This window comes from Rutidosis leptorrhynchoides, unplaced genomic scaffold (genome assembly GCF_046630445.1).
Source record: "Rutidosis leptorrhynchoides isolate AG116_Rl617_1_P2 unplaced genomic scaffold, CSIRO_AGI_Rlap_v1 contig428, whole genome shotgun sequence".
Lineage (NCBI taxonomy): Eukaryota > Viridiplantae > Streptophyta > Magnoliopsida > Asterales > Asteraceae > Rutidosis > Rutidosis leptorrhynchoides.
Window position 1 is genome coordinate 43,148 of NW_027266659.1, and position 26,129 is coordinate 69,276.

At 35.6% G+C, this 26,129-nt stretch overlaps 4 protein-coding genes and 1 pseudogene across 4 annotated transcripts; 4 read left to right on the top strand and 1 right to left on the bottom strand.

Moving 5' to 3' along the window:
* The first annotated feature begins 2,523 nt into the window (after positions 1 to 2,523).
* LOC139883614 (uncharacterized) lies at positions 2,524 to 3,507 on the top strand. Its single transcript, XM_071867770.1, has one exon. It carries the CDS (start codon positions 2,524 to 2,526, stop codon positions 3,505 to 3,507), a length of 984 nt encoding a protein of 327 aa, XP_071723871.1.
* Positions 3,508 to 6,777: 3,270 nt separating this feature from the next.
* LOC139883615 (RNA polymerase II C-terminal domain phosphatase-like 5) lies at positions 6,778 to 7,305 on the bottom strand. Its single transcript, XM_071867771.1, has one exon. The coding sequence runs from the start codon at positions 7,303 to 7,305 to the stop codon at positions 6,778 to 6,780; it is 528 nt and encodes a 175-aa protein (XP_071723872.1).
* A 2,490-nt stretch (positions 7,306 to 9,795) lies between these two features.
* Positions 9,796 to 11,774, top strand: LOC139883616 (FBD-associated F-box protein At4g10400-like). Its single transcript, XM_071867772.1, has 5 exons — positions 9,796 to 10,038; positions 10,143 to 10,390; positions 10,480 to 10,666; positions 10,760 to 10,918; positions 11,586 to 11,774. Exons 1-5 carry the CDS (start codon positions 9,796 to 9,798, stop codon positions 11,772 to 11,774), a joined length of 1,026 nt encoding a protein of 341 aa, XP_071723873.1.
* A 1,177-nt stretch (positions 11,775 to 12,951) lies between these two features.
* Positions 12,952 to 17,165, top strand: LOC139883617 (FBD-associated F-box protein At2g26860-like; annotated as a pseudogene).
* A 7,586-nt stretch (positions 17,166 to 24,751) lies between these two features.
* On the top strand, positions 24,752 to 25,724 carry LOC139883619 (vascular-related unknown protein 4-like). The gene is made up of 3 exons (XM_071867773.1): positions 24,752 to 25,114; positions 25,405 to 25,485; positions 25,611 to 25,724. The coding sequence occupies exons 1-3, from the start codon at positions 24,752 to 24,754 to the stop codon at positions 25,722 to 25,724; spliced, it is 558 nt and encodes a 185-aa protein (XP_071723874.1).
* The last annotated feature ends 405 nt before the right edge of the window (positions 25,725 to 26,129 follow it).

The window sequence follows — 26,129 nt, forward strand, 5'->3', positions numbered from 1 at the left end:
TTTTCAAGCTGTCCTGGTCTCGAGGAGGTGGATGTTAAAAGGAATGGTTGGGATGGCGTGCAGATTTTTAATATTTCTATACCGTTGCTGAAAAGACTGACCGTATTCAGTGAAAGAGGTGATGAGCATGTGACTAAGATAAATACTCCAAAGCTTGAACACATCAAACTTGATGGTAGAACTCATGTTGACTATTCGATTAATGCAATACCATCCTTGATCGAAGCCCGTGTTTATCATGAATGTTTTTATGGTATGCTTCGAGGAATACAAAATGTTAGGCTGTTATCATTATGTGGTGACATCATGCCGGTAAGCTCATTAATTCTGACTGAATAGAAGAAGCTAAATGTTTCACTTTCACCCTCCTTTTATATTGTTTTGCCCTTCAAGTTTCGACCTATTTTGTTTCAAATTTCAATCGTTTATTACTTGAACTTTCAGTCTCTGCACCGTATTATTGGGGATCAAGGCTTGCCTACTTTCTCGCATCTTTCACAATTGGAGCTCTGTGTGTGTTTAGTTACCGATTGGAGCTTTCTACCAAAGTTACTAGAGAGCACACCTACTCTGGAAGTTCTCGTCTTTCCAGATGTAAGTGGGGTGTTATCTAACAATTATTTCCAAGATTGTTCTTCTACTCATGAGCACTAATCTTTCATTCTTTTCTCAGGGACTAGTGATTCCTAAGTTTTCTGTTGATTTTCGTCGCTTTCACTTGAATCCTCCCGAGGAAGTGCCTGAATGCTTGCTTTTCCATCTCAAGACAATTAAACTTCATTATTTTGTGGGAGTAGCCAGTGAAGTTTCCCTTGTCAAGTATATATTTGCTCAAGTATTCAAAAGTTTTGGGGAGATTGATGATTCACCATTCTCGCTATTCTGAAGTATGGAAGAGGACTAGGTACTTTTGGGTTGCTCGACGTGGAAATGGAAATGCTCCTAGAGCTTCTGGAGCATGTAAACTTGAATTCATAGAATCATGAAAATGTCAAAAACTGTCGAAGGATTTTACTCCTATAAAAGAGGTGCTCAACTCCTCTCACACTTTTTGTTATTATATATACTCATAATAACAGACTACTTTTGTGCGCCTAATGCTATTATTTGCTTCATTCTCGAAAACTGTTGATTTTCTTTTTTCATATATTGATTTTCGTCAGTATATATTCTCACTGATCTTCTTTTCAAAGAATCATTCATATTGCCATTAGATCTGCTGAAAGATTATAATATGATGCATAAGATGTATATCATTGTTGGAGTGTTCATCACATATCTTGTTGTTTTGGAAACCACTTAGGAGGGAAAGACTGAACATTCGAATTTATTCGATTTCTGTGAGCATGATGACAAGTCAGCATGAAAATTTGACAAATCAGTCTCCTAGCAATATTAATTAATAGAAATAAAGCATCTAAGGTGAGGTGATTGGGAGATTTTTTCGACGTTTCGGATTCATATACTCCAATTAATTGGACTAACGATTGAATTAATAACACGAAGAGCGAAGGATTTATAAGACGATCATTGGGACTAACGAACTATTAGTCAAGGATACTAATTAACTCCCAGATGCCTTTCATTGTTATGTATATGAAGAAGAATGAGATAAAGAAATCTAAAGAGAGAATATTTATGAATATTACACATGTTGTATAGTAATTTAAAAAATTAAATTTCCTACATTAATGTCGTAATGATGTTTAACATACAGGGAGTTACAATACAAGTACTTAATTTTAATGAGAAAAATCATGATCACTTAGAGATCTAGGTATTCCATGGCAAATATCATCTCTCTACAATCAGCTAAAACTTGTTCTAATATCACTTTGATGTCTCTCCTATCGTCTTCGGCCGCATCTCCTTCAAAAAAACGTCTGTGTGCTTCTGTTGCTACGCATAGCGTGTACATCAAACCTCCTTTAAACTCGCTTTCATCGGTTCTGGACTTCAAGAAGCCATCTCCACGTTTCGTATCAAAAAAGTTGTACTTGTCTATGAGCAATAGATTCTTCTGGTTGTGTGGCCATATCTCTGTGTCGTCGATTATGAGGACGTCACGATCTTGCGCGAGTACAAGATCGAAAGTCTTGAACTTGTATGGAGTATCGTCGCGGCTTATTGTTGAAAGTTTGCTTTTGGACTTTCAACTCACGTGACTCTCACATGTTTTCTTAATTATTATTTAGTTTAATTAAGTCAAATAATAGTAGACCGAGTCTTTAGGAGTCATTAGGTTTGTTTAACGTGCTATGAGCACTACTTCCATATTTTCTAGTTTGTTGAGTCGTACCTTCGTGTTGGCATAAATCTCTATTTTTCAGTTAATTCCAGTGCTATAAATTGTAAAGGTCAGCTATCAATTAAAAACATCCTTTACACCAAAATTGTTATCTACTCTCTCATCTTCTAAATTAATTGTTCAGAAAAAGCTTGAATTTTGTCTTTGTTTCTGTATTTTTCATCCTTAAAACCAACAAATTGGTACCAGAGCTCTCTTCTTAAGGGACCTGTGAGATGGAATCTAACGGGAATTTGTCTCCAATTGCTCCGATCATTTTCGACAGAGAAAATTATGAAATTTGGGCAATCAGAATGGAAGCCCATCTGGATGCTCTTGATCTTTGGGAAGCTGTGGTAGAGGATTATGATGTCCCTCCGCTGCCTGGAAATCCCACCATGGCCCAAATCAAAAATCACAATGGGAGGAGAACCCGAAAATCGAAGGCCAAAGCATGTTTGTTTGTAGCCGTTTCGAACACCATCTTCACCAGAATTATGACTCTCAAAACAGCTAAGGAAATTTGGGAGTATTTGAAGAAGGAGTATACTGGAGATGAAAGAGTGCGAGGTATGAAATCTCTCAATTTAATCAGGGAGTTTGAGCTGCAGAAGATGAAAGAGTCTGAGACAGCCAAGGAATATGCCGAGAGACTACTCGACATTGCTAACAAAGTAAGACTACTTAAAGTTTCCTTTGATGATTCTCGAATTGTTCAAAAGATTTTAGTTACTGTGCCTGAAAAATATGAAGCATCGATAACCACTTTGGAGAATACGAGGGATTTGTCAGAAATCACCTTGGTAGAGCTATTGAATGCTTTACGGGCTCAAGAGCAGAGGAGATCAATGAGGCAGGAAGGTTTTGTCGAGGGAGCTCTTCCAGTCAAGCACCAGAATACCAAGAAGTTTGATAAAGGTAAAAACTTCCAGAAGGCTGCTTCTAGTGGTGAGCACTCTGCAGGTAACCAGAATCGAAAAGGAGATGGAAATTCAAAGGGAAACTATCCTCCTTGCAAGCACTATGGGAAGCTAGGTCATCCACCAATCAAATGTTGGAGAAGGCCAGATGCAAAGTGTAAGAAATGCAATCAGCTTGGTCATGAAGCCATAATTTGCACCAAAATTTATAGAAATAAGAAGCAGGAAGCAGATGCTCCAGTTGCTGATCAGGATGAAGGAGATCAGATTTTTGTTGCTTCATGTTTTTCCGCCAAGTAAACTTCAGAAAGTTGGTTGATCGACAGTGGGTGTACCAACCACATGACTTATGACAGAACCCTTTTCAAGGACTTGAAGCCCACAGAGACATCAAAGGTCAGAATTGGAAATGGTACCTACATCCCTGCAAAAGGAAAAGGAACCATTGCGATCACAACAAACTCAGGTACAAAAACTATCTCAGATGTTCTCTATGTGCCTGATATTGACCAGAATTTGTTGAGTGTGGGTTAACTTGTAGAAAAGGGTTTCGATTTGTTGTTTGGAAAAGGGCATTGTATTATTTACGATGCTACTGGAGAACAGATTTTACGTGTAAAAATGAGAGGAAAAAGCTTCTCATTTGATCCAACAGAGGAGGAGCAAGTAGCTTATTCCATAGGAACCAACAACACTGAAATTTGGCACAAGAGGCTTGGATATTGTCATGTTCAGCATATGTTAGAGATGAAGAAGAAGGAAATGACAAGAGATTTTCCGATGATTGCTGCTGATTTGCCAAATTGCCATGCTTGTCAGTTTGGTAAACAAAACAGATTGCCATTTCCCAAATCATCTTGGAGGGCCTCGCAAAAGCTGCAGTTAACTCATACAGATGTTGCAGGACCTCAAAGAACTCCATCTCTGAAAGGTAGCCGCTATTTCATTCTCTTTATTGATGATTATACGAGAATGTGCTGGATTTTTTTCTTGAAATACAAGTCAGAAGTTGCTGGAGTATTCTTGAAATTCAAGAAAATGGTGGAAAATCAGAGTGGCTGTAAAATTCAATTTTTAAGGTCAGATAATGGGACTGAATACACCTCCTCTCAGTTCAATTCCTTTTGTGAAGAAGCTGGCATTGAACATCAGTTACCTGCGCCTTACACGTCACAACAAAATGGCGTTAGTGAAAGGAGGAATAGATTTGTCATGGAGATGGTGAGATGCATGGTGCATGAGAAGAATTTGCCAAAGAAATTTTGGGTTGAGGCTGCTAGCACAGCTGTGTTTCTCCAAAATCGACTTCCGAGCAAGGCATTGAAGGATCAAACACCATTTGAGGCCTGGTATGGTTATAAACCTTCATTGAAATTTCTTAAAGTGTTTGGTTGTGTATGCTTTGTTTATGTTCCACAGAATAAGCGTGACAAGCTTGACAAGAAAACTATCCCTGGCATTTTTGTCGGCTATAGCTTAGTTTCCAAAGCCTACAAGGTGTATCATCCGCAAACTGGAAACATGACTATTTCCAAAGATGTTCATTTCAATGAAGAGGAGGAATGGAACTGGAATGACTCCCAGACACTCCTACGAGAGCCCATACTTCCTGAAGAAAAAGCTGAAGAGAAAGCTAAAGAGCAGTGGCTAGATGAACTAGTTGATGATCAACCAGTTAGAGGAACCAGGCTACTCTCTGATATTTATCAGAGATCCAATGTGGCTATATGTGAACCTGCTGGACATGAAGAAGCTCTAAAAGATCCAAAGTGGAAGAAATTAATGGAGGAGGAGATGTCTATGATCCAGAAGAATGAAACATGGGAATTAGTTGACAAACCTGCTGACAGAAAAATCATTGGAGTAAAATGGGTTTTCAGAACGAAGCTCAATGCAGATAGCTCCATCAACAAATATAAGGACAGGCTTGTTGTGAAAGGTTATGCCCAGATTTTTGGAGTTGATTATTCCGACACTTTTGCTCCTGTGGCTCGTTTAGACACAATCAAAATGCTACTAGCCATTTCAACACAAAAAGGTTGGAAAGTGTTTCAATTAGATGTCAAGTCTGCTTTTTTAAATGGTGTTCTGCAGGAAGAAATTTATGTGGAGCAGCCTGCTGGTTTCATTGTGCAAGGAGCAGAAGATAAAGTCTATTTGCTCAAAAAGGCTCTTTATGGATTGAAGCAGGCGCCTAGAGCCTGGTACAGCAGGATAGATGACCATTTGCAGAGCTTGGGCTTCAAAAAAAGCTTATCTGAGGCAACTCTTTATGTCAAACATAAAGATAATGATGTTTTTATTGTATCTCTTTATGTTGACGATCTCTTGGTGACAGGAAACAATGCTTTGTTTGTTGAAGAATTCAAACAGGAAATGAAGCAAATTTTCAAAATGACAGATCTTGGCCTCATGAATTATTTCCTTGGGATGGAAATTACACAGAGCCAAAATGAAGTATTCATATGCTAGAAGAAGTACGCGAAGGAAATTTTGAGAAAGTTTCACATGGAGGAGTACAGGGCAGTCAGCACACCTATGAATCAAAAGGAGAAGCTGAGCAAGGAAGATGGAGCTGATAAAGTTGATGAAGGAAACTATAGGAGCTTGGTTGGATGCCTGATGTATCTCACTGCCACAAGACCTGACATCTTATTTGCTGTAAGTCTTTTATCTCGTTTTATGCACTGTGCAAGTGAATTGCATTTAACTGCAGCAAAAAGAGTGTTAAGGTATATTAGAGGTACAATTGATTATGGTGTCAAGTTTGGAAGATGCCAAAACTTCAAGCTATGTGGATTTTCAGATAGTGATTGGGCTGGGTCTGTTGATGACATGAAAAGCACATCAGGTTTCTGTTTCAGTTTTGGTTCAGGAGCATTTTCATGGTGTTCAAAGAAGCAAGAAATTGTTGCACAATCCACTGCAGAGGTCGAATTTATTGCAGCAACAGCCACTGTCAATCAAGCTTTATGGCTGAAAAAGCTTATGTGTGATCTGAATATGAAGCAGAAGGATAATACTGAGATTTTTGTTGATAATCAAGTTGCCATTGCAATATCTAACAATCCAGTGTTCCATGGAAAGACTAAGCATTTCAACATCAAGCTATTTTTCTTAAGGGAGGTGCAGCAAAATGGAGAAGCAACTCTGGTTTATTGCAGATCAGAAGATCAGTTAGCAGACCTGTTCACAAAGCCACTTCCACTCAGCAAGTTCGAGCTTCTAAGGCAGAAAATTGGAGTTTGCAGTACCAAAAGCAAGGAGGTTTGTTGAAAGTTTGCTTTTGGACTTTCAACTCACGTGACTCTCACATGTTTTCTTAATTATTATTTAGTTTAATTAAGTCAAATAATAGTAGACCGAATCTTTAAGAGTCATTAGGTTTGTTTAACGTGCTATGAGCACTACTTCCATATTTTCTAGTTTGTTGAGTCGTGCCTTCGTGTTGGCATAAATCTCTATTTTTCAGTTAATTCCAGTGCTATAAATTGTAAAGATCAGCTATCAATTCAAAACATCATTTATACCAAAATTGTTATCTACTCTCTCATCTTCTAAATTAATTGTTTAGAAAAAGCTTTGAATTTTGTCTTTGTTTCTGTATTTTTCATCCTTAAAACCAACACTTATGATCCTTTTTCCAAAGTATATGCCTTGAGGGTCAAGCAACTTAGCGATTGACCTAGCGTACATCTTTGTGCCTCTCGTGTATAGGGACATCTCGAATAGAGAGTTTGCTTGCTCCAAGAAAGTACGGACAAGAGGCCTGAGTTTGACCAGAAACGTCGTGGACTCGCACTCAAACGTGAACAAACTGCCTTCGAAAATCTTCTGATTTTGCTTGAAGAAATCGATATCTTCAGGACGAGGTTGATCATGAGAAACGGCATGGATTAGGGTGTGGTCGATATCGAGAACGAGGTGGAGCTTTTTGTTCCTGACAAGATTACTCGTCAAAGTCTCCGAATAGGCGGCAGCTTCCTTGTTGGTTAGACGCAAACCAGGGCAAATATAATCAAGATGAAGGACGTGATTCGTTACACGAATTCTTTTGAATTTTGGCTGTGAAAGATGGCATAATTGTTTGGTAGTCATGATGGTTGATGATGATGACGGGTTTTGGATTGTGAAAGGAGGGTTTGTTAATGGGTTGTTAATGGTTTGCGTACTTACATGCTTAATTTACATCTATATATATAACTGTCTTAAGGTAGCTTAGGGTTGACGTACGAAGTACGTGTGCCACACGTTTTTATGGAGGCCAAGATACTTGGGGAAGGGGTAACTGAGAGTTTATCACTGGAATACAAAATGCCAGCCTGTTAAAATTATCTGGTGTTAGCATGAGGGTATTCTCATTTGAACGAATGCATAAGCTACTCCATATGTTTTGCCTTTCACAGTTTTTGTCTCTTCTTCTTTGATCTTAAGTTTTAACATACACTTCATTTTGATAATATATTTGCAGTCTCTGAAACATCTTCTCCGGGATCATGACCTGCCCGTATTCCAGCATCTTTCAGAATTGGAGCTAGGTGTCGATAGTGACTGGGTCGATTGGAGTCTGCTGCCAAAATTACTCGAAAGTGCACCTAATCTAGAAGTCCTTGTCTTTCCAGAGGTAAGTCGATTTCTTGAGGTAAACAAAAATATGTCCAAAGATGCTATTTATTTGATCTTGAAATAAATTTTTGGTCAGGGATTAGTGGCTCCAAAGGATAATGGTCACTTTCTCCGGTTTTATTGGACATCACTGGAGCACGTACCGGACTGTTTGCGGTTCCATCTTATGACAGTTGAAATCCATAACTTTGTTGGAATGCCCGGTGAGGTTTACCACGTGGAGTACTTATTGGAGTCATCAGAAGTTTTGGAGAGCATGAGGATTCATTGTTATGAGTTCAGTAATGGGAGATGGAAGATGACAAGTAACCTTGAGGCTGCCAAACATAGAATAGCACATGCCTCTATAGTTTCTGATGATTGTGAAGTTGAATTCTTCTAATGAAGAAGTAAACATTTGCTCTGGAACTTTTGTAATTTGCTCATACTAGTAAGTAGCAGAGCACATTTGTAAATGTCACAGAAAATCCACACATTAATCAAGACAAATGCTAGGATTCATTTTGCTTGGATTTGTATGTTTGCTATGAAGCTATACTTTTATTTCTACAAGTCAAGACAAATGCTTAAGTATTTTTATTGATGGGCAATATGGAAAAATAGAAATGATGTTGTCTTTGACTTGAAGTGCCTTTTGCCGAATATACTGCTGCTGAAATTAGCTAGCTGGCAGGATGATTTCAACTCCTCCAACCCTTCTGTTTTGCCAATCAGAATAGCTCCTCCTGAAGATGTTAAATGGTCCAAACCACCAGAGGGAAGTGCTAAGATCAACTGTGATGGTGCGGTATTTACCAATTTGCACAAAATTGTTCTCGGTGCGGAAATTAGAGATTCAGCCGATCATGTAGTTAGTTGTCAATCGGTTTTTGAATGGAAATTGGCAATGGATTGGGGTATTCGAGACGTGATCTTCGAATCCGACACTAAAGCTCTCATCGACCTCATTCAGGACTCTGATTCCATTTTTCTTTCTTCCCATGCTTGGATTGATGTAATTAGGAGGGGCTCTCTTTATTTTACTAATTGTAATTTTTCGTTTATTAGGAGAAAAGGAAATACCCTCGCTCATTTGTTAGCCAATCACAAACGCTATGAGAAAGGATATTTGCCTCACTCACTCCTTAACTGATGTAGCTTTCGTTGACATGGAATGAATGAATTCTCATGTCATCTACAAAAATAAAAGTATTTTTATTGGGCCTTCCAAGTTGTTCATTTTTTTCTTTTCATACAAAGGGCATTCCAAGTTTTTATGGCTTGTAAAATGAATGGAGTTTAATCGTCTAGCTACCATGAATGCCTCTCCCTCTCCGAGTGAATTCACTAAAATCTGAAGCTAATAATGTAAGTTCTTTATTAGTTGTGGAGCTTGTGATTGGCCCCTTTGGCGTTGATATAATATAACTTCCGAGAGAAGCTGCTAAAATTAAAGTTAAAAACCATTTTAAGCGGCAAATCAGAAAAGAATATGAATTGTCATTTCAATCAAATCATTTACAGACCAATGGCTTGAAAGTTGAAACACATTTGTAAAAACCCTCTCTTTCTTCACTTTTGTTCGAGTTTTCATTCACAAAAACCATGTTCCTTTGATCTATCTTTTGAAGAACGCCTCCAGGTTGTCCTTTTAATTATCTATTGTTCTTTTAATTCTTGCTCATGAAATGAGTGTTATGTTACTAATACAGTAGATCAGTACTAGAGCAAATACCTGTTGCCTTTTGAGTATTTAAGCTTTTAAAATAGTTAATGTCTTTTATGTGTAATGTTGATAATTTTTTATTAGTTTTTTGATTAGATTTAGGTTTATTCATTCATGATCTCACACTTTGTATGATCTCATCTTCATAGTTGCCATTTCATAAGCATCTACTAAAAATTGTAACTTTTTCTCCTTAATTTTTTTGCAGCTCAGAGAATTGAGGATTTTTAAAACTCGCTATTGTCTAAAAGTGGAGAATGGCCGATAACTTTAACTTTGTTGATGACTTTGATTGGATTAGCAAGTTGCCTGATGAGCTTCTTGGCCGTATACTCTCACATCTTCCCACAACAGAGGCTGTTGCAACCAGTATCCTGTCAAAAAGGTGGCTGCTTGTTTGGACTTTTAAACCCAATCTCGATTTTTCTGATCCGTTTATGGGTCTTTTTGATGAGGAGCCTGAAACTCGATTTCAGATGTTCAGAGATTATGTCAACAATGTACTTTTTCACCATCCTGGGATAGAAAAATGTTCCCTTTCATGCTACACAGATAATAATTCAGCTTATCTATATGCTTGGATATGCGCTATAGCATGTACTAGTGTTCGAGACCTGACTCTTCATTTTTTTTACCAAAGGATGAAGTCAAAGATTTTCCTTGGATTGTCTTTACTTGCAAAACGTTAGTTAATTTGAAACTCACTGGCCCTTTCGTGATAAACATGCCTAGTTGTGTTTGTTTGCCAAACCTTAAAACCCTTAGCCTTACTTCAGTTATCTACGTGGATTATGCTTCCCCACAAAGGCTCTTTTCAGGCTGTCCTGGCCTTGAGAAGTTGGATATTACAAGGTGTCGTCCTTGGGGTGGTGTGCATATTTTGAGTATTTCCATACCGTTGCTGAATGCTTGTCTATCTCATTTTGTGGTAACGACGAAAGTTGGCAAATTTTGAGGACAAACACTCCGAAGCTTGAGTTCCTCACCCTTGATGGAATTTTTGGGGACTATTTTGCTTATCCATCAGAATCCGTGATCAAAGCTTGTGTTAGTGATAATTGTTCATGCGAGATACTCCAAGGAATTAAAAATGTTAGGATGTTAACATTATCTGGTCATATCATGTCGGTAAGTTCATTTGACTGAATAAAAAGAAACATTTTTTTTCTTTATGTTTCATTAACTTGCTTCATTTCAATAAAATATTGCTTGAACTTGCAGATTTTCTACCATATCCTAATTTCCCAGGATGGTGAGCTGCCCATATTCCAGAACCTTACGGAATTGAAGGAATGTCTTGGTCATAAAAATGATTGGAGTGATTTTCTTGTAAACGTACTCCATCGTGCACCTAATCTTGAAGTCCTCGGCTTTCCTGAGGTTAGTACTTGGGTGACTAGTATTTAAACAATTTATATATGTCCAAGAATGTTCTCTAGTTCATAAAAATCGGATTTTTAAATCTTTTGCTCGGGGACTAGTGCTTCCTTGGAAAAATGGTCAATTACACTTTGGTTGGTATTCGCCAGATTATGTACCTGAGTGTTTGCAACACTTTAAAACGGTCAAAATCCAAAAGTTTGTGGGAAGCGTTGGTGGGGTTCTCCTCGTCAAGTACTTTCTAGAAGTATCAAAAGTCTTGGAGAGCATGACAATTCAATGTTATGAGTTTGGTGACCCGAAGATGACAAGTGAACTCGAGAATGCTAAACGTGAAATATTACAAATGCATGTCAAGTTAATTTTTTCTAGTCAACAAGTAAAACCTGCGAAAAGCCTTGGCTCAGTCTCCTTTAATAATTTAGCATAGCACTTTTGTGTAGTTGTTAGTTGTTACTGTGTCATTGTTATGTTTGCTGTTTATATTAGCAGATAGTTAATTCTACTTGCCAGACTCCAATCCTTTTGTATGTTGTTTCTCCCTTTCATGAACTTTTTTAGTGCTTTATTTATTGCATGTTTGCCTTGTTACTGTATTTGTAATTATGTTCTTCAGACTTCAGCTTTTGAAATTTTCTTTTTTATCTCTTTAGTTCGGTGTTATTAGTTTACACTTGGTCATCTATCAATTGGCGTTGCACACAGCAGTGGGGAGTTTTCTTGTTGTTCAAGCTTAGTTACTTATTCTGGGGGAAAATATCGTTCAAGGTTGTATTTGAATACAAAGGGAATAGTTGTCTTTATTAGCTGTGGACTTGTGGAGCTTGTGATTGGCCCATTTGGCGTTGATGTATAACTTCCTGCGAAAATTTCAAGCAGCAAGTCAGAATAGAGAAAGGACTCGTGACTTTCAATCAAATCATTTAACGAACGTATATTTTCGCCCTTTACGTTTCACCTATAATATTGTTTTAGCACTTCACGTTTTTTTATCTTAAAAGAACTCACATTTCCCGCTAGCGACCAATCATACCCCTCTGTCGTTAACTTCTCCCATGTAGCAATGATGTAGCACCTAGTGCCGTCTAGTAAGCTAAAGGGCCAATATATTTATGACACGTGTCATTCGACTCATCAAAATTTTGACACATCACTTATTTTTCATCAGACGTGCCAAAATTTTATATGAGCCGGATGACACGTGTCACAAATATATTGGTTCGTTAGCTGACTAGGCGTGAACTTGTGTCACGGGGTGCCACATAGAAGAAGTTAACAGGGGTATGTTTGGTCGCTAGAAGAAAACGTGAAGTTTTTAAGACTAACAAAAAACATAAGGAACTAAAAAAATGTTATAAATAAAATGTGAGTACGAAAGTATACGTTTTCTCAGTCAACAAATGTTATTTAATTCACTTTGTAAAATGAACATGTTATCAAAAATAATGGCTTGAAGATTGAAACACATTTGTGAAAACCCTCTGTTCTCACTTCTGTTCGAGTTTTCCTTCGCAAAAACCCATGATCCTTTGATCAATCTTGGTAAGAACACCTACTGTTTACCAGGTTTCCTTTTTCATTATTTTTTGTTTAAATTGCATCTGATGTACGTTCACCCTTTCTTTATTGATATGTGTGTTATACACAAAGTCAATACTTGTTGCCTTTTGAGTATTTAATTTAAGCTTTCAAAGGAGCTCTAGACTTATAGTTCACCTTATGTCTTTTGGGTAATGTTGAATATTTGGTAAGATTAAGGTTTATTTTGAACGGAAAAATCTTTCATGATCTCGCATTTTATGTGTCATGTATGGACTGGATCAATTAATTATGCTCAGAGTTAGAGAGACAGTTGCTTCATGTGCCTGTTAGTAAAGCTGCCATTATCTCATCTTCATAGTTGCCCTTTCGTAACCCGAGTAAATAGTTTAATTTTGAGCATCTACTAGATTGTAACTTTTTTTTCTTGTTTTCCCTTAATTTTTTTTGGAATTGAGGATTTTTTAAACTCGCTAATGTCTAAAAGTCAGAGAATGGCCATTGTCGATGACTTTGACAGGATTAGCAAGTTTCCTGATGAGCTTCTTGGCTGTATACTCTCACGTCTACCAACAAAAGAGGCTGTTTCAACCAGTATCCTGTCAAAAAGGTGGCATCTTGTGTGGACTTTTAAACCCAATCTTGATTTTTCAGATCAGTTTCAGGGTCTTACTCATGAGGAGATTGAAACTCGATTTGAGATGTTCAGAGATTATGTCGACAATGTGCTTTTTAACCATGCTGGGGTAGAGAAATGTTACCTTTCATGCTCCTCAGAGAATGCTTCAGCTCATCTATATGCTTAGATATGTGCTATAGCGTGTAGTGGTGTTCGAGACCTGACTCTTCAATTTTTGAAACTTGAGAAAAAAGTCAGAGATTTGCCATGGGGTTTATTCACTTGCAAAACATTAGTTGTTTTGAATCTTTAGGGGGCATTCGTCATAAACTTGCCTAGTTTTGTTTATTTGCCAAACCTTAAAACGTTTTGCCTACATTCAGTTATCTACGTGGATGATGCCTCCGCACAAAGGCTCTTTTCAGGCTGTCCTGGCCTTGAAAAGTTGGAATTACAAGGTGTCGTCCTTGGGACGATGCACGGATTTTGAGTATTTCCATACCGTTGCTGAAATTCCTTTCTATCAGATTTTCTGTATGCTTTTAAGGCTATGATGGGATGGTGAGGATTAACACTCCGAAGCTTGAGTTCCTCAACCTTGATGGAATTTCTGGGGACTATTTTGCTAATCCATCAGAATCCTTGATCAAAGCTTGTCTTAATGACAAATGCTCATATGGTATTTTTGAAGGAATTAAAAATGTTAGGATGTTAACATTATCTGGTAATATCATGTCGGTAAGTTCATTTGACTGAATAAAATATATATATATATATATATATTTAAGTTTCTAGTACTTAATTTCAATAATATATTGCTTGAACTTGCAGAGTCTCTACAATATTTTATTTTTCCAGCATGGTGAGCTGCCCATATTTCAGAACCTTATGGAATTGAAGCTAGATCTTGGTCGAGATAATGATTGGAGTTGTTTTCTCCTGAAATTACTCGAAACTGCACCTAATCTCGAAGTCCTCGTCTTTCTGGAGGTGAGTTGGGTTACTTGTAATTCAAACAATTATGTCCAAAAATTTTCTTTTAACTCGTAAAAATCTGGTTTTAAAATCTTTACTCAGGGACTAGCTGTTTCTATGGAAAAAGACCAATTTGAACACTTTAATTGGTTGCCGCCGGATTACGTACTGGATTGTTTGCAACATATGAAGACGGTGAAAATCCACAAGTTTGTGGGAAGCTTGGGTGAGGTTTTCCTCGTCAGGTACTTGCTAGAAGTATCAAAAGTCTTGGAGACCATGACAATCCATTGTCGTGAGTTTAGTGACCCGATGATGACAGGTGACCTGGAGGATGCTAAATGTGAAATATTATGTATCCAACCGTTGTCTGGTGCATGTCAAGTTAAATTGTTCTAGCAGAGCACTTTTGTTAGGTTTCTTTTTCCCTGACTATTTCTTATTCATGTATGTTTGCTTTTATATTACTAGCAGCTAATTCTATTCGCCAAGACTCAGAATCGAATCCTTTTGTATATATGTTTGTTGAGCATTTTCAAGTGCTTAATGGCTTAAATGGGAATGTCGTTAAATCTTGTTACTTTATTTGTAATTAGGTTCTTCAGCTTTTGAATGTTTCTTTCGTGATAATCCGTACAACCGAAAATCAATCTGTTTTACACTTTTTTGGCCGTGAAAGTAACTCTGAAGACGAGATGTCAAAACTGGCCTTGGCCAAATTTGACGAAAACCATTTTAGGATTACTTTTCTGACGTTCTAGTGGGAAGTTTTCTTGTTGTTCGAGCTTAGTTCTGAAGAAAATATTGTTCCAAGATTGTATTTGAAGTCAACAGTTCCTTGTCAAGTAAGCAAAAAGCACACAAAGTCTGAATACAAATGTGTAAGTATCACCAATTACACGGAAATCCAATTACACGATGGATTTCCGAACAAAAACAGGCTCCAAAGGAATTAAATGATGGGAATGGGATCAATGTAATCGAGTAAGAACGGGCCCTGACTACTTTATGGAGTTTGGCGATGGCCCATTTTGTATTGATTTATGAACAACTTCCATAGGAAGCTAGTACACTATTATATTTTCAACAACTTCCATGGGAAGCCATTAAAAATTTCAAAACTTTGTAAAGGCGGGAAATCGATAAAGTCTAGAAGACCCTCGCTCTTGCTATGCCTATGTATTTCAGTTTGACTTTCCATAAAAAAAAATCCATATGTATCTAGCTGATAAAATTCCTCTCTCAATCGATAAAGACTCCTCCTTGTGCTAAAATTCTTCTCTCAATCGATTAACATGGCTCTCAAAATTGGGACTTTTGGCATTTGATTCTCAAAACCAAATCAAGCCTTAATCTTTTTCAATTACATTCAAGTGTCCAATAATCGAGAAGAGAGACCTGGTAAAAGTAACAGTCTTCATTTTCATTGTTTTTCGTTTGTTAATCGATTTCGTGTGATGAATGTTGTCCTATGAATTGTGTGTTAGTTATGGTTGGGAAAACGGGTTGTCCGGCCCGGCCCGGCCAGAAAACGAAACGAGTCGAGTCTCAAAATTTTCAATCTTCAAAATCGAGGCTCGAGTCCGGTTCGCTTCCGATCCCGAACTGTCTGTTTAAAATTTAAAAAAAATAAAGAAAAAAAAAGTTTATAAAATTCAAACAAATAAATACCAAACAATTCAAACCATGCATAAATAGTAAGCAAATTAGCAAAGTGTAAAGTAATGATCTCCCAACACTTTAAAATATAATCGAGGAGTGTATTGACATCCTTGACTTTTAATACGGGATATATATTTTTAACAAAATATCCCTCCAGTTTGTTTTTTCTCGTAATATAGTACCCAAATTTTGCTACTGTAATCATAAATCAAAATCCATCTAAAATTTATAAGATAAATATAGCGAAACAATGAAAAAAAATATTGAATTTATATAATATGCAGAACAAAAAATAATTGATATTTACCCTTTTTTTTCTTTTTTATAAAAGCCCGCGAGCAGCCCGGGACCGGCTCGGCCCGAGCTCGCCAAAAGCCCGGGTTCGTCGATCCCGAGTCCAAAAAAACCTGCCTTCTAAACGATCCTTATTTTTTTGACCGGGACCGCTCATTTTTCGAGCTGATCCGAGCCGATCCCGGGCTTTAAGCCCATTTTCCCGGCCCTAGTGTTAGTTATGCTGCTGATACTATGAGTTTGTCGAGCAAAGTTAAAGCTTAGCATAGAACTAGTGCGTGTTTACTGCTTTTGGGTATTTAAGCTTTCAAAGAGTTATACTGTTCCATGTTTAATGCTTTGTAGTATGATGTTGATGAGTGCTTGTTTATTGATTATTTGGCTCTATTGCTCTATTCCGTCATCTTACTGACTGCTGAGAGAATGATTTTTTAGCAACAATTGAATTTTGCAATCGTTGTGTTCAGCTCAGAAATGGCAATGTCTAAAAGTCAGAGAATCTCAGTTAACCTTGTGGTCGATCATAATTTAGATAGGATTAGCAATTTGCCTGATGAGGTCCTTTGTCGTATACTCTCTCATATTCCGAGAAAAGAGGCTGTGACGACCAGCATACTGTCGAAAAGATGGGAGCACGTTTGGCGTAATACACTCGATCAGGATTTTTCTGATCAGTTTCAATACCGTCATACGTATGAGTTCCCTAATCACTCCATTGGGTCTAAGGAATTACCTTGGACTATATATACTTGCAGAACATTGGTTGTTCTAAAAATTAAAGGTGCACTCATAAACGTGCCTTGTAGCTTTTCTTTGCCAAACCTGAAAACTCTTGTCCTCGATTCTGTCATCTACGTGGATGATGCCTCTGTGGAGAGGCTTTTTTCAGGCTGCCCTGGTCTTGAAGAGTTAGATATTACAAGGCGTGAAAAAGATAATTTGAAGGTTTTGAGTATTTCTATGCCTTCTCTGACAAGCTTGTATATTACAAGGTGTGATAAAGGTGATAAGCTTGTGATTAAGATTATTGCTCCAAATCTGGAGTACTTCCAACTTGATGATGTAATTTCTGAAGACTCTTATCTTAGTCCATCTCCAAATTTGGACGAAGCTTATCTTGAGCATAACTGTACACATGGGATTCTTCAGGGAATTTAAAATGTTGTCCTGTTAGGATTATATGGTGATGATGTCATGTCGGTAAGCTCATTTGACAAATTTCTGCTTTGACCTTAAGTTCAAACTAAGTCTTTTGGATAATAACATATATTACTTGAACTTGCAGTCTCTACACGATATTCTTCAGAATCATGAACTGCCCATATTCGAGAATCTTTCACAGTTAGAGCTAGGTGTCGGGGAATGGGTCGATTGGAGTTTGCTGCCAGACTTACTTGAGGGTGCTCCTAATCTTGAAGCTCTCGTCTTTCCAGATGTAAGTTGGAAAAAAATGTTCTTTAGCTTGTCTATATTATGTTTTTGTTATTCTATCTATATTTGATGTTTAAATTTTTTTCCAGGGACTAGTTGTTCCTACACGTGATGGTCGAGATTTTCGACAATTTTATTGGGAGTCACCTGAGCATGATCCGGAATGCTTCAATGTGCTCAAGACAATTGAAATACTTTCTGGAGAATGCAAGTGCTTTAGAAAGTGTGAAGATCCATTATCATCAATTCAGAGATCGAAAAAAGCCAAGCATAAAATACTGCACTCCTTTTTTCTTTCTAAAGCATGTGAAGTTGAACTCGTCGATCCAGGTCATTATCGAAGATTACCAGTTCTTCGCATTTGAAAGTTCTCCAAATGAAAAACCTTTTCTCTGGTGCTTTTGTACTCGTAGTTGTAACATAGCACTTTTGTGTAGTTTTCTTCTAGAAGACTAAGTATTTGTTAGGTTTCGTTTTGCCATGACTCCTCCATATCTATGTATGTTTGCTATCTACTAGCAGCAATTATATTTATATATGCTCTAAGACTCGAATCCTTTCGTATGTTTCTTGAGAATTACGGCATATAGCTATGTGCATCGACATTGATTTCTTAGAAGTTTAAAATCATGTTTTATGGATATTCATTACATATGAAATAGAAACTGTATGGAGATGGATGGCTTTTCAACAATCCTTGAGTTATTAACATCATGTGAGTATATACAAAATAAAAAGGTTCAATTAAAAGACAACTAGAACTAGAATTCGGGATGTTTTAAACAAGCCTACAATTCGGGATGAGCCTAAAGTTCAAACAACCCAACAACCCGGGAATCACAACTGGGGAAGTTCTTGAACAAGCCTATAAGTCGGGGATAATGTTAAATAAGCCTACAGCTCGGGATGTTTATAAACAAGCCGGAAATCTCAACTCGTGAAATGTTCTTAAATAAGGTTACAACTCGGGATGGTCTTAAACAAGCATACAACTCTGGAGAAACAGAGGATTGTGCAAATAAACGGTCATTAGGAATTGAGAGGCCAATGTCAGTGTTTATATAATGGGCCCAAAAGCAGGCCCATGTATAAATGATGGGCTCTCGCGGCCAACCTTAAAGCTCAAATGGTGCTCAGCAAACGACCAATGCGAACTTTCACAGAGGCAAGCAAAGAGACGCTAGTGCAAAAATGGTGGATGAAGCGGCGATGACGGAGCAGCAGCCAGAAACTTTAGAAACGACGACTGACCATGTCGACGCTCTACTTGAGGTTCCCTTTTTCTATAATAAACTTTTCTTCTTCTTATTCTTCTTCATTGAAGTTTAAGTTTTAATTCTGTCTATGTGATTTTTCTTTAGGGTTCATATTATATTGAAGAGCTATATCTATCACTGTTCATTTTTTCATTCATGGAATTTAGCTCTCCTAATAATTTGTGCAGTATTTGGACTTTGGATTGACAAAAAGTGATTTTTTTAGTGATTTTGCACTTGATGAACTTAATTTTTAAGCTGTTCTTGTATGATATCGAAATGGTGTATAGTCTGTATAGATGGCTGGCTTGTAATCAGCTTCATTGTCTCGACAAATTAATCAGTTCTCGGATGATACAATTGTGAAGTGTTTTTGCCGTCCTATCTGAATGATGATGTTTCTGAATGCTTGAAAGGCTGCTAGATATGACGACATTGATGATATCAAGGCATTAGCATCTGCTGGCGTTTCTCTGGCTTCAAAGGATTCAGAAGGAAGAACAGGTCATTAGCTGACCCTCTCACTCTTTATACTTATTTCTTGACTTGTTATAGACATTGTTTGTTAATTCGTTTATACATACTTTTCTAATTTGTATCGATTTCTGCTTGCAGCTCTTCATATGGCTGCTGCTAATGGACATCTTGCAATTGTGGAGTTTCTAATCTCCAGTGGACTGGTGAGATTCTGATATGACGATTCACAAATCCTTTTTTACCTTTTTGATTTTATCTATTCCTGTGTGGATTGGTTATGTTTGAAGTAACCGTTTTTAACCAACCAGAATTTGTTCTGAAGCAGGATGTTAATGCTTCCAATGCGGAGAAGAATACACCTCTTCACTGGGCTTGCCTTAATGGTCAAGTAGAGGTGATTATTATAATACACATCTTTTTACACTCTCGAATTATTGTTATCTACTTATTTCTCTAATTCGTTGATACATCCTGGCCTTTTCAGGTAGTTAAAAGGTTGATATTAGCTGGTGCAGATCTTACGGCTATCAACAGGCAAGTTATTTCAACAAGAAATTACTTTGAAATTCAATTTCTTTTGCCGAATCTGTTCAAATTATAGTTGTGGCATTTTGGTGATTTTTCAGTCATGATCGAACCCCATTTGATGAAGCCATGAGACGTGGGAAGGAAGTTGTAGATGCCGTTCATGAAGCGAAGGCTCAGGTTGATCTTGCTGATGTGCAGGTTTCCTGAGCTTGGAAGTGGTGATTAGGGTAGTCTTCACACTTGTAATATGAGCACTTTGCTGGTAGCTGGAGTCTGGAGACGTTGTTTACTTTTATACTAATTATTAGTCATTTGGGATTTTTTTTTTTTTTTTTTGATAAATAGTCATTGGAGTTTATTTGTTCTCATTTTAAAGTTTGGTATGTCAAATTTAGTTGATTAATTTATGGATCTCTATTTTTACTAGGCTCAAAGACTGCTATGTATATGGATCTCTCACTGTAAACACAATATATTTATCGAAAGAAAAAAATGTTTGCATGTCAACTTGAGATAAAGTTAAGACGCTCGTGTGGAAAGCATCAGTAATAAACTTGTAGTTGTCGAGGAGATGAAATATAATAAAGCTGATCAGTCGGTAGATGCGAAATCATGAACTTTTTTTAAGTCTCCCCGAGTTTTCTAACCGCCAACAACCGTAAGACTAATTTCTCGTTTCAACAATGAGTGCATAAAAAGTTTTTTTCACTCGCAAAAACCAGGGAAGAGGTGTATTCGAGTGAATCCTCATAAATATAATCAAATCAAATTTTATTCCATGTATTTATATGAGATTCCTCTTATATTCTTAAGCAAGTCCTTGACAGAGTTTAATTAGTTGATCTATAATTTATGTTTCATCTTTCATTTTCTTTTCGTTTATTTCGATAAATAGATCGATCGATTTCGATTCTTTCCTCTCTTTTTTGGTTGATTCTTTTTCCGATCAAGATGTATGCCGATCCATAATTTTATGCGTCTACATGGATCATGTTCATGGATTAATGAAAATGTGTAAAAACTCTTTTTGCTTCTGTCATTCTCTCCGAGTCTTTTCTATTTTGCATATGGCAACGTGTGAAGACAAATTAAAAATGAAAGTAATATAGTTAAAATCGTTATGGGGTGGGTGTACGAAGGCAGGCAATACATATTGATAATGGAGTTTGTTTGTTTGCCAAGAAACATGAGTCGTTGGGGAAAGGATAGAAGACGAAATGTTGGTCGAAAGTTATGTAAAATCACAGTTATAGTTACCTAAAAGCTTTTGCAGGACAAATAGATAGCTAACCACAGCTACCTAACAATATATATGCAGTCCCTCCCTTCCTCAATCATGCAAGAGCAAGACAAGCCTTTCCATGGCGTTCACAAGCTCTCATGATCATGATCATGCCCATGTATAATCATCATCCTTTAAAAAATACTATAATTGATATAGGACCACACTTGTACTTTCTCTTTTGTAGGAAATTGATCTTACATTGAAATAATTTATGCTTGCAATAAATTATGTGAACAATTGTCTTTTTTTTTTTTTCTTTTTCTTTTCCTTTTATATAAATTGCTAACGAATGGTAAGAGGGATAATTGTATTTTTAGTACCTAAAAAATGACATCTCTAACAATTTTGTGGCCGGCGACGTTTTTCTCACACGCTCATATCTTGACCGTTAAATATTAACAACTGCATACCTACCGTTAAAAAATATCGATTTGTCATTGTCGGGTCGTTAAGCCATCTGGATGGCATCCACGTAGGATCTATTTGGCACGCTAACTCAAACAACTCGACATGTTAGCATTTTAAATAAATAAAATCATGCTAAACATACCCAAGATGATACACATTTTTTTTAATAATTACATACCTTGTGTTTGTTTTTTCTAATTAACAATTTCATAGCTCAATTGTTTTGAGAGGTCAGCATACTTCAATTTGCTATTTAACTACATTTGGTTAATATTGGAGAACAATATAAAGTCAATGCCAATGTGACTTCACATTAAGAATCTTCTATGCAAAAGGGAAATTCGATCGTGTTACATTGGAGTCCACTGAGATTTTAGAGGCCTTAATAATGCACACCTCTAAGTTATTTATTGAATAGTGACACCCATAACTCATTAATTTTTAATAATAATTAGTTTCTTAATTTGTTTAAACCACGATTCAAATGACTATGAAAACTGTCTCACCTTTTCAATTAATTATTAGGTCATCAGAGTTTATGGTTGCACACACATGTTAATTAGGTATGTAGCCCTTTCACATAAGACCATTTTGAAATTTTTCTATTAATAATGATAGGAGTTTGGCATAAATAGACTAATGATGTTGAACTATACTTATCACCTTAGGCCAATCACATTTAATTAATCTTTCATTAGTTGTCGAATAACATTATTTGAATAACTTCGACATCTATACCCTAAATCTTCTCATCTTTAACGGCGACGAACGAGACAAACTTTACATTAACAAAAGAGATTAGTGTAGGTAGACTAAAAGCTAGCGTCTCCAGTGCTAACATCAAGTTTGAAGGTCAATTTTTGCCACATGAAATATGAAAATAATATGATTGATTTATGTGTAATATGATCCCACCATTTTAAAGAAAAAATATAAGTTAGGATGGGAGAGAGAAAATCCTTAAAAGAGAATTTAAAAAGAAAAAATATTAGATTTTGTTGTGACACGTCAGCAACCCAAAATTTTACTCTACAACTCAATATTGATCTCGAATAATATTTGAGCTCCCTAGTGGAGATGCTCTAAGTAAACATATTATGTGTTTAGAGATTGGGCTAATTTATTTTGGAGTACCATTCTACCACCATTTAGCCCCCTCAAACGTCCGTAATAAAAGTTAAGAATATTAAATAAAAGATTAGTTGATCCAAATAATGAATTATATGTCTTTATTAATGATATGATTTATTAGAGTACAATATATATATATATATATATATGTTTTAGGTTAATAGAGTGAGTTAAATAGATGGTATGAGTATGACTGGAAAAATTAGCTAAAATATGTATTTCATAAACGACACTTACAATTATCAAAGCAAAATTTATTACGCGATATTTGATGTGGACAGGAGGAAATATGAGTATACATGTATGTCACCACTGATTAATTATGTTTATTTAAAATTTGTCACCATATAGATTTTTTATTACAGGAATGCTATCGGTTTTCTTGGTGTAGGGAACGAGAGTAGCTGAATTATTGAAGGAGTTTAGATGAAAATGGCTTAGGTACATTTGAATAGCTAGGGCAGACTACAAGGGTACAAAAGGACTTTTATATGTTTAGTTCGGTTTCTGGCAATGAAAGAAGAAGCCAAATGTCTGTTACTAAATTAAGGGACATAACAAATATTTGGGATATCATCAAAAAAAGAACAAATATTTGGGACATATGGCCCCTCCCAAACTAATGTCGTAAAGGAAATTAATTAAGACTATCTCCCTTATAATGGGAACAAATTTGGAGTCCAAGGTTCTTCACATGGAGAGAATGTTCTCATAGAGTTTTCAAGGTCTCATAAAAATAATATTGATCAATTTTTATTATTGTTATCCTATAGATAATAAAAATAATTAATTAATTTCATTGGTTATAATTATAAATTTTATTGTGGAATATAATTTTATACGTATATATTAATTTATTTTCAATATATATAATAAGATTTTTAATAGATTCATAATTCTTAAAATGAATTAAAGTAATTATAAGTAATTTATTATATAATTTTAATTAAAATCTATCTATAAATATTAAAATTTTATTTTACTTCTCTTTTAGTTAAATATTTCACATAATTAAACTAAAATATTTGACATAAATTATAAAAAAATTTAATTATACAGTTAATTTATATGATCATTGTTTAAAGTACGAGAGACGAAATTCAGATTTATTATTAGAAAAATATAATTTTCAATATATCCATAAAATTGAGGTCTTTTTTTTCTCATGCCATTTTGAGTTCTGGTGTTCGCTCGCTCCTCGCCATACGCAATTTTGTTTCAGCACTAAAAGTAAAAGCTAAATATATAATGAAAGAATAATATTCAAAATATACGAACATGCATCATGTACTTAATACGACCACCGTTTTTTAATTTTATTAATTAAAAGGAAAAAAGGGAATTGTTTTCTTCAACAAAACTATGTCAATTTCTAAATATAAATTCTGAATGTTGCTTGAGATGAAAGACTTTTTGAGTGTGTTCAACCCACGAATTGGAAAAAACAAATTATGTGCTTAATTAAACGGCGAACAACTAACCCACAACCATATACAACATTATAATATCGTTTTCCCACGTTATATTACTTTAAATAGATCAACTATACACATTTTTTAATTTAATTTGTTTCCCGGCCTCTAGCTATAACTATTGGCCGTTTCGAAACCAGTTGCTAAAACCAGATATTACATGATTTTGGATCAAAACAAATGAAAAAATGACATAATCAAATGAAAAAATGACTAGATTAATAGAAAAATATATTCTACATTCGTATGTTAATAATACATGCGCAAAAGACAAATGATGATTATAACATACATACCTCAAAAAAAGACTACTATAACATCAATAATCCATGGTTAAAAAAATATTTATAGTTAGTCAAACAAATAAATATAGTTGAATTGGGGTGACATTCAATGTACCAAAAATAATATAGGAATTAAAATATAAATAGCCACATAAATAATAAGATTAGAAAATGAAATCTATGTTGGTCCATGACATGTACTACTTCTACTAGGATCTAAACTAATTATCCACAAAATTTATGAAAGGTCAAAGTCGCTCCATCATTATTTCACGTCTCCAACTCCTAAATTTGCCAAAGATTCCTATAAAGTCATCTACTACTCAATCATTGTCCATTTAGTTTTCAAATAACATTATTATTAATTTGTGTTTACATATTTAGATATATATATATATATAGTGTTGTTTAGGAGGGCATCTCTCTTCAATATTCTTGATAATTCATTCAGATTCCTATTTTAAACTTAAAAATGGAGAACTCCATGATCAACGAGTGTAGTCATCGAGAGGAGAGTGGTCGGACAATGTACTTGCAAGATTTCTTTCTAGACGACGTCGTTCAACATAATATCGAATACCAAGAAGAAGATGATCGAGATTATGATAATATCTCTTATGCTAGTTTAATATCTGATGCAGCATCTTCAAAGGGCAAAACATTTGGAGAAGAAAAAAAGAATTCTAATGGTGGTGGATTAGGTTTTGATGGAATGATCAGTTGTCGTCGGTTAAGTTTCAAGAAGAGAAAGAGTAGTTTTAATAACAATAATAGAAGGATTTTCATTGACGATGATTTAGAAGATACCGCTAGCTCTCCTGTTGCCAGTCCTAAGGTCAGTTTCTCATCCTAGAACTCCTACAGTATGATCTGTTAAGTGGATTATATTACGAAATACAATCAAGTTTAGAATCCAAATCGAAATTTTCAATTAAAAATCGATAATCTATAACATTTAACGGGTGTTTCAGAAAAAATATTTTAATTGAATTCTACAAAATCAGCCATTTCAATTTCTCCATATCATGAATATGACCTAGTAGATTATTCTGTAAAGATTGGATTAAACACCTGAAGGTTCGGTCAAATATAATATCCTCTTGAATAAGTTGTTAATTTTTTCAGATATGTAATATGATGATGAAGACGAATCAGTTGGATGAGATCATTACGAAACGAAAAGAGAACGTGATGAGCATCTCCCAGGTAAATGAAAATATTTCATTGCTGAATTACTAAATAAATATGATTTATTAACTGCTAATTAACTATATAGTTAATTATCATATTTAATGTAGTAATAATAATTTTTCTTTTTATGCTTTCAATAGGAGAATGTAGGATCAATTCAGCATGAATCTGAAGGGGAGAGAGATCGCACAGACCTGAAGAAGAGAGGCCTTTGTTTAGTTCCTTTGGCTTTGGTTGCCAACTATTTTGGTTGAATGATATCATATCAACCTCCACGTCCTAAATTCGAGAAAGATGGTTAATGAAATTAAATCCATTTTTTATTAACTATAATCTATACATACTTTTTAATTGTGTATAAGTAAATATATCCATATGCTAATTTTGTTAGTTTAATTTTATTGAAAACCTTTTTCTAAATGTTCAAAAACATGGAACTCAAAAAAAAAAATGTTCAAAACATTAATCTACCTCTAAGATGCCCTGAAACTTTAAAGAACAAAATGTCCATTCGTCCCTGCCTAGTAGTTAGTCAATACTCTCTCCGTATCGCAAGATGATGTTTCGCATTATTAGATTCATTCATATAAACATGTACTTAGTCAAGGTACCATGATAAATCTAAAAATGCCATAGATACAAAACTACTCCCTTCTACC

What these genes read in the sequence shown, in the direction of transcription:
- LOC139883614 (XM_071867770.1), top strand. Translation starts at nt 2,524, where the DNA reads ATGGAATCTAACGGGAATTTGTCTCCAATTGCTCCGATCATTTTCGAC.
- LOC139883615 (XM_071867771.1), bottom strand. Translation starts at nt 7,305, where the DNA reads ATGACTACCAAACAATTATGCCATCTTTCACAGCCAAAATTCAAAAGA.
- LOC139883616 (XM_071867772.1), top strand. Translation starts at nt 9,796, where the DNA reads ATGGCCGATAACTTTAACTTTGTTGATGACTTTGATTGGATTAGCAAG. An exon ending in TATCTGGTCATATCATGTCG is followed by an intron (nt 10,667 to 10,759) that starts GTAAGTTCATTT and finishes TTGAACTTGCAG; the next exon opens with ATTTTCTACCATATCCTAAT. An exon ending in AAGTCCTCGGCTTTCCTGAG is followed by an intron (nt 10,919 to 11,585) that starts GTTAGTACTTGG and finishes CGGTGTTATTAG; the next exon opens with TTTACACTTGGTCATCTATC.
- LOC139883619 (XM_071867773.1), top strand. Translation starts at nt 24,752, where the DNA reads ATGGAGAACTCCATGATCAACGAGTGTAGTCATCGAGAGGAGAGTGGT. An exon ending in CTCCTGTTGCCAGTCCTAAG is followed by an intron (nt 25,115 to 25,404) that starts GTCAGTTTCTCA and finishes TAATTTTTTCAG; the next exon opens with ATATGTAATATGATGATGAA. An exon ending in ACGTGATGAGCATCTCCCAG is followed by an intron (nt 25,486 to 25,610) that starts GTAAATGAAAAT and finishes TGCTTTCAATAG; the next exon opens with GAGAATGTAGGATCAATTCA.